We start from the raw sequence: 8,142 nt of genomic DNA, 5'->3' as shown, positions 1-8,142 counted from the left end.
TCAACACAAATCTTTCACACCACACTCTTTCTACTTCTTTAACATACAAGAAAAAACAAAAACAACATGGAGTGGACTAGAGGCCATGTTCTTGGCCGTGGTTCCTCCGCTACCGTTTTTGCCGCCACGTCCACCTCCGGTGATGTTTTTGCAGTCAAGTCCGCCCACTTTGCGCATTCGGAGAATTTGAAAAAGGAGCAAAAATTTTTGTCAATCTTGAAAAGTCCATATGTTGTAAGCTACAAAGGGTGTGACATTACTAGAGAAGGTAACAACATTATCTACAACATTTTTATGGACTACATGTCTGGTGGTTCAATAATGGATTCAATTAGTGTCCGAAATGGTGGTGCTTTAAGCAATTTGGAAATTGCAAATTATACAAGACAGATTGTCAAAGGGCTAGAGTACATTCATTCGTGTGGCGTAGTGCATTGTGATATCAAAGGTACAAATATATTGGTAGAAGAAAAAGGTGTGAAAATTGGAGACTTGGGTTGTGCTAAATGGGCCAACCAGGCGTCCCAAATTCATGGGACGCCAATGTTCATGGCCCCAGAAGTTGCACAGGGCCAAGAACAAGGTTTTCCAGCAGATATATGGGCACTTGGATGCACAATGATAGAAATGGCGACGGGTGATTTACCATGGTCTAATGTAGATGATCCGGTATCACTTCTTTACAAAATTGCATTTTGTAATGAAATCCCTAATATTCCAAATGAACTATGTGATCAAGGAAAAGACTTTCTTAGCAAGTGTTTTGTTCGTGATCCAAGACAAAGATGGACCGCGAAACAACTTCTAAATCACCCTTATATTCATCAACAATTCGACGACAATAATTCAAACCAAACGATTTACAAAAAGCCGATTAACACAAGTACTTCATCACCAACAAGTGTACTAGACCAAGATGTTTGGAATTACATTGATCAAGAAGAGGTACCAAATTCGTCATCAACATTATTATGTATAGAAAGAAGCAGTAGTAGTTCATTAAAAATAAAGCAAAGAATAAAACAGTTAGCCAGCAGCAAGAAGTCAATAATGTCAAAATTGGAATGTGAAAAGGAAGAAAGTGAAAAATGGGTGACCATCAGAATGAATGAATGAAGTGGGGGCGGTGACAGGTTGTAGTGTAGGTGTACGTTGTTGAGATGGACCTGCAGCTGGATTTTACATATATATTGAAGATCGATGTTGGTCATCATAATGACTTGTACATATGTATATTAGATACTACCAAAGTTAGTTGTAGCAGACCAATCTATATTAGCTGTAAATGTTGTCCTAGACATAAAAGCGGCACCGTTTTTGAATTTACTTTCATTTAAATCTAACATGTATATAAGATGTTCGATGAGTTGATATGGATATATTTAATTAGTGAGAATTTTAAATGCAACGATTAAGATTTCTAAATTGTAGTAGTATTGTATAGTCGCACTTAATTCGGTTGTGAATAGATATTTGTTACCCGACTATAGTTAAAACACATATCTAAGTTAAGTTCAAAGGTTTTGTAGAAATTAAGGATAATATATTGCATCAAAATGTAATAACAACTATGGATAAATACTCAACTATTTGAGTCTTTATTTCCCAGTTATTAATTGTATCTACCATGTTTATGTGAAAACCATATAATCTGTCACGTCTGATGCTATTGACCAAGTATATCTAATAATCGGTATTTGAAAATTTATTAAATACAATTAATTAACAAATAAATAGTTTATTACACAATATAACTACATTTACTAGTTGGTTACATTTTGGTGTTATTAATTATCTATTAGAAATACATATGTAGATAAAGTTATCCATTTCAGAGTTGGTTACTTGGCTAATTAATATTGAATTACTAAAATGTTACCAGCTACTATTATTCTAGCAAATTAAAATTACAACTTGTGAAAATATCTCAGTATTTAAAACAAATCATATCTCTTTAGGTTAGATATGGTGAAAAATATGAGACGTGTAAGTTACTTTGCATTAGTGGTTGTGCAACTCATTCCTAACCTTTGGAAACCCTTTTTAAAAGACCAAAAGTTTCTACGTAAATATTAGTAATCAAATTGAAAGTTAGAAAATTATCGACTAATCACTTACTTATCTTCTAGTTGTCATATTAAGGATTGGCATAGAATATTGGATGGGTACGTACGTGCTAAATTCGATCTATTGATATCATTCTTTGACACAACCGATCTAAAACCTGGCCATCTAATTCGAATTTTCTAATAGAGTAACATGTAAGGACATCTAAGATTCTAAGGTATGTAAATGGCAAACGGATGCAATGGCTACGTAGACTGCATCAATCGAACATGTTCTTAACAATAATACTAAATAGTTAAAAAAAAATATGAAATTAGTACCATTTTTTTCAATCAATCTACCGTTAGATACAACGTATGTAGCAGACTGTATAAGTCAAGAGTGTATTGATGTGGTAAAATATCAAATCATATAGTACGATTATCACTTCTCAAAAAAAATATCATATCAATTAGAAATCATGACATGGATATGCCAATATATATCATCCTCCAAAACTCTTTCAATGTGTTACATAATGTGATTATGTCATCTAGACATGGAGAGTAGTATAACATTATTCTTTCTTGACCTTGTTACGCGAATAACTTGCATATATCACATCATTAGATTTTGCATCATCTTTTCGCGATGACTTTTTGGCACCAAAGAAGAGCTTCAAGAAATACAATAAAAATATATGTACAACAATGGGGATATGATATACTTGCTTTTGCTTAGACACTCTAACTTTCTTTGACCTAGACCAATATTTAGACCTGGACTTGGACTGTTTTCTAAATACATTTGGTACTCGCTTGCGTCTCAAAATATTATGTTTAACGGCCGGTTTCTCCCTAGCTACATCCCTAAGAACCGTAGTATCCCGAAAATGATTGTCGAAACTAACATGAACCGGGACCAAGGTGGAGTTTAGGCCAAAAGACCTATCTTGAATGTAAAGATTATTGGTTTTTGTTGGTTGAGTATGGGTGGGCTGAAATATGGAAAAAAGTAAAAGGGGTAAAAGTAGTAATAGTGAGTTTGGTGCCATAGAGTGGTGATGGTTTGACTTGTAAAATTTCAAAATGATGTTGCTCATTTTAAATGGTGAGAACGAGATCCATGTGCTTGTTTTTTTGTACAACATTTATATAGGGACCTCAGCCGCAACAAAGGACGAAATAAAGAATAATAATAGTACATGTGCTTATTATGAAATACGAGTAATAATAATTTTGTAAAAATAAAATAATAATTTAGTCGGTTGAGTGGTGATTGGATTTCATTTTAAAACAGACCCACGAATTAATTAAAGTTATTCGCAATATATATTTTTTAAAAACGAGCTGTAATGTGTTTCTCGCTATTACAAAACTAGATCGACTATGCTAAAATTTTTGCTTATAAACTTATTGGATCCTTAAAACATTATAATTAAGCCTCACGCATTTATTTGAAAATCTAAGATTTATAATTTTCATATGGATCATAAACGACCGTATACTTTTTTCTTGTTATTTTATGAAGAATGCAATCATTGTAAGGGGTCCAAAATAGACCGATAGGAGATAGCAACTACTCATAATTGAGTAAAGAGGGAGCAAAATAAATGGGGATCTTTTTGGCGCGTTCGTGTGGAAGCAATGTGGCCATTTGAAACCCTCTAGTTCCAATTGATACTTTACAAGTTTACAACACTTTTTCTACCTACAATGTTGAATGCACGGTGCCGACTATATGCAATTAATCGTAGGAAAAAAAAAGAACCATGTTAGCGATGGCGGATCTTTGTTGGGCCCAAGGGGGCCCTTTTACCCCGTTTTTCGCTCAATGGTATAATATTATCCGTATTTCGTTTGAAAAATATTTATATTTTTTAAGCCAATTCTCTCCGATTACATTTTTATAAAAATTTTGGCTCACCTTATATTTTCAACTTAATAATTTACAGTTGCATCCGTTTGGGGACTACACATTTTGGTTAGTATTAATTCAAAGTTCTGGTAATTTAATTATTGATTATATCTTGTTAGCTTTACATAACCGACCCGAATCGAATGACTCAGATATAATATCTGAAATATAGGGATTGAAAAACACTTCCCCCTCCACTTGTACTTTCAAGATCTGCCAGTGCCTTTTGAATTAACGTAGGTTTGTTTAGTTAGCCAGAGCATGTCAAATACATATTTTGGCAAACAATGTGTAAAAGTGAGTCCCTTAGTTAGTTAGTCCTTAATGCAACACGACAATAGCGGATTCAATGATCGAGTAGGATATTGATAAATTCAAGATGAACAAACTTACATAATTGCTAACCAAAATTTCAGTGCACCAATTCACCAAACACTGCCAAACTCATTGTTTGTGATTTGTGAACAATATATGGATATTCAATACATGTGGACATGTGGTATGGATCCATTAAATGCAAATGTCCATATATATGCCATGGGCTCGGGATAATTGGGCCGAGTCCTGGGTGGCACGTTTGATTATTGGGTCATCGGTTTAAAATTGGATTCATCGATTGCTATCATATTGAATTTGTGGTTTCTGAATTCTTTGGAGTTATACTAAAACACGATATAGCTAAAAAGTAAAAACTATACTAATGCCCTTAAGTCTTTCGGTGTGTGTCTTTGGAATCAAGAATAAAAAGAGTGAATCGGAATGCCCCTTTTATCATTTGGTTATTATTAACATTCTATGTTTGAAACACATCGATTTTTTAATCTGAGCCTCTGAGGCTTGCAACAAGGTAGTATAAACAGATTACGACAATTTGCTGTGAAGAATTGGGGCTACATAGCCAAGTCTTAACCAATCTACTTATCACTTTTTTCCACCTACCAGCATTCTGCTATGTTACCAAAGACCAACATCGTTATTAGGTCTTTTGAAACCATTCAGTTTCTTACAAAAAGAACATATTGATCTGATAGAGCAGCTTGAACCAGCACTGTCAAATCAAATTCCATAATGATTCAATAGATAACAGTTAAAAGTAGAGGATCTATTATCTCTTCTAGTTTTCCTGGTACAAAAAACGATCTTGCATCGATAATTCCTCTCCCATTATCCTAATTAACTCCCTAAAGCCCGACCGTTTGGAGATGATCTTCCACAATAGCTTAGCAATGTGAGATTTTGTGAAAAAGTATATAACTCGATCTCCATAACTTGTGTTCAATATATGAAATACGGTTACATAAAGATTGACCTTATTATCAAAATAATCTAACTATTTTGAAAGTTTTATACATCTAAATGCACTTCTAATAGGGTTGGACCCGGTTCACATATGCAACCCTTTTTCCTTTACATATAATCCTTGAATCTGAATCAAAACACATCTAGGTAAATAGTACATAATACATGGTATATAACTTCAGCACCAAATGCCTAACACCAAAGTAGCAAACAGGACACAATGAGGGTAAATCAACCTAAAGCCATGGCAAAGGTTAGTAATAGCTGAAAAACTACCTTCATATATTGATGACCCAGAACCTAGGGACTCATGATTGTATTTCACAAACATTGGCATTGCTTGAATAGTAGGACAGGGACAAGATGAAAAGGGTGAATACAAAAAAGAAGAGATAGATGAAACTATTCTTTTTAAGGAGAGGTAATGACACATGTATATAACAGAACACTTTGCCAAAAATCCATAATGTGAAGTTGCCAAATATTAAAATCCACATGATCTACAGTAACATGTTAATTCATATCTCCTTTTCTGGCACGTATTGTTACCTCACGTATTCTTCTTTCCATTGGAATGGGACACACTTTCATCAATCGAGCGTAGTTGATCTCTAAGATTTTGGTTCTCTGCTAGAAGACGGTCATATTCAAGAAGAAAACCTTCTGATTGATTTTTGAGGGCAACAGAATTGGCTTCTGCAGATTTAATCTCTTTCTCCTTTGTTTCATATTCAGATTCCAACTTTTTAGCATGTTCTCTCAGCTTAGTCAATTCATCGTTCAGAACTTTAACCTCATCTGCACCTTTGTTCTTCGTTTCTTCAGCAGCTCGGTTCTGCTTCTTTGCATTTTCCATGGTCTTTCTAAGTATGCGAAGTTCCCTTATGTAATGATGTAGTCTGTCTATCATCAGTGAAAGGAAAAGAGAGAATCCTACATCACATAATTAAAATTTAACCAAAAATTATTCCAGCAACATAAAAAGGTCCACTAGAAGCCCAAATAAGCCTTGGAGCCATCAAATTGAAAAGCATGTCAAACATAACAAAATCCACATCCGTATGGTACAAGTCAGCCAAAACAATTAAGTATTGTTTACGAAATACAGGGCTAATTCGTACTTCTTGAGAAATAATATGCCATGTATCACAACCATTCTCATAAGAAGACGAACATAATTTCTTTTATTGATATGCACACCGCAGCTTAAAACATATCTGCAACAAAACACTTCTACGCATGCAAAATATCGTCCAAGTAGGCAAGTATGCACATAAACAGTGATACTATAAAAAGGTGCAAGATCATTTCATAATATGGGTTTTTCTTATCTTTGTCCAATTGGGTCACACTGAAGATAGATAACTTCATTAAAACGTATATAGGAGAAAGAATATATCTAAAGGTTTCATCCCGATGAGAAACAACTCCGACAAAAATGATACTTCCTAGGCTGCTACACCACTGCAGTTTCATAATTATAAAAAGAAAGGTTCCAAACAGTCAAACATATTTCCAGAAGTATATCTTGATTAGCATAAAATATATGAGCCTCTTCGGAATAAGAATTGTTCATACTGCATCTTCACAAACATTCTAAAAATTCACTCACCCCTCCACCAACTATTTCCCTTATTGTGAACCTTAGTAAACAATACTGAAACGGAATGCAATATTAGAGGTGTTTGGATCTACAACAAAGCCAAGTAGTAAATCTAATTTTTGGTATTTTGGAATTATATTAACCAGATTTTGAGAAACAAATGAAAGGTTCTTGCAACAAAAGCGACCTTAAAAGTCCATCGACTATCCTCACTTAAGGTATGTCTGAATGTACTAAAAACATAGTTCGGGCAAAGCTCAATTGGTTGGTTCATGAGAACACTCTCCTTAAAGGGCATAGAGTCGGTATTAATATGGCTATAGAGTCGGTATTATATATATATATAATTTACACAAATTAAAATTAACTAAATAGATCAATAAAAGAGATACCCATAAGGGAAGCATCCAGCATATGATAAGCAAGCAGAATCTGATCTGTGGGATTGATGACGTCAGCTGGCCTGCTTTGGATTTCAGTAACACTATAAACGTTATACATCATGATGACGAGAACAGTTGCACCAACGGATTTAAAGACTAACGGTGCTCTGCCTCTTTTGGCACGATCTAAACCGATAATCAATAGTTTTCGAAGTGGGGTTTTGAATAATAGTAACAAAATTGTCATCATTTCAATGAATAAAACGGTAAAAAAGAGGTAAATCATGATGGGAGGGTTGTGGGTTTGATTGGAATATGGAAATGGATCGATTTGATAGAGTGTGTTTGGATTGTATGTATATATACGTATTTATTTATGTATGTATAGGTTTTCTAAAGTGGTGACCTTTTTATGATATTTTGATTTGCCGACATGGTTTTGGTTACCGACTGGGGGGGCCTTATTTGACTATTTTGGTCTTGGGTATTTTCGTTTTTTATTTAAAATTTCGTTTAAAATTTTGTGTCACGATTTAATAGCGAGATTTGTAGCATGCGTTGTTTTAATTGGTTCGCGTTAAAGAGGTCACTCGAAGTAAAAAATGTCTATTTTAAGTAACTGATAGAGAAAAACCCCCTACTAATCCGTCTGAATGCACATAAACTAATAAAGGTAAATTCTGTTACCTCATACTTGAATCTTAGTATACCAAAACCAAGCCCTCGTAAAGGGACTTCGTATATACTCTCCAAGGTTTGAACTTTTTCATTTTAACGAGTTACGAGTAATAGTTTGCATTTGAAATACCGACAAATCCTTTAATAATTCATTCTTATAAATGTAAGAATATTTTTACTAAAAAAGATTTGAAAATGATAAGGAATAATTTAATT

General features: G+C 33.9%; 2 protein-coding genes across 2 annotated transcripts; one reads left to right on the top strand and one right to left on the bottom strand.

Annotated features, from left to right (window-relative positions):
• Positions 1 to 1,386, top strand: LOC122594297 (mitogen-activated protein kinase kinase kinase 18-like). Its single transcript, XM_043766774.1, has one exon. The coding sequence runs from the start codon at positions 67 to 69 to the stop codon at positions 1,114 to 1,116; it is 1,050 nt and encodes a 349-aa protein (XP_043622709.1). The 5' UTR covers positions 1 to 66; the 3' UTR covers positions 1,117 to 1,386.
• Positions 1,387 to 5,655: 4,269 nt separating this feature from the next.
• Positions 5,656 to 7,642, bottom strand: LOC122592423. Its single transcript, XM_043764640.1, has 2 exons — positions 7,258 to 7,642; positions 5,656 to 6,195 (listed from the first exon to the last, which is right to left on the bottom strand). The coding sequence occupies exons 1-2, from the start codon at positions 7,532 to 7,534 to the stop codon at positions 5,813 to 5,815; spliced, it is 660 nt and encodes a 219-aa protein (XP_043620575.1). The 5' UTR covers positions 7,535 to 7,642; the 3' UTR covers positions 5,656 to 5,812.
• Positions 7,643 to 8,142: the final 500 nt, after the last annotated feature.

The sequence above is a fragment of the Erigeron canadensis genome, chromosome 3, assembly GCF_010389155.1.
Source record: "Erigeron canadensis isolate Cc75 chromosome 3, C_canadensis_v1, whole genome shotgun sequence".
NCBI classification, from domain to species: Eukaryota; Viridiplantae; Streptophyta; class Magnoliopsida; order Asterales; family Asteraceae; genus Erigeron; species Erigeron canadensis.
The sequence above is the reverse complement of the archived record's forward strand: the minus strand, read 5'-3'. Positions and strand labels throughout refer to the sequence as shown.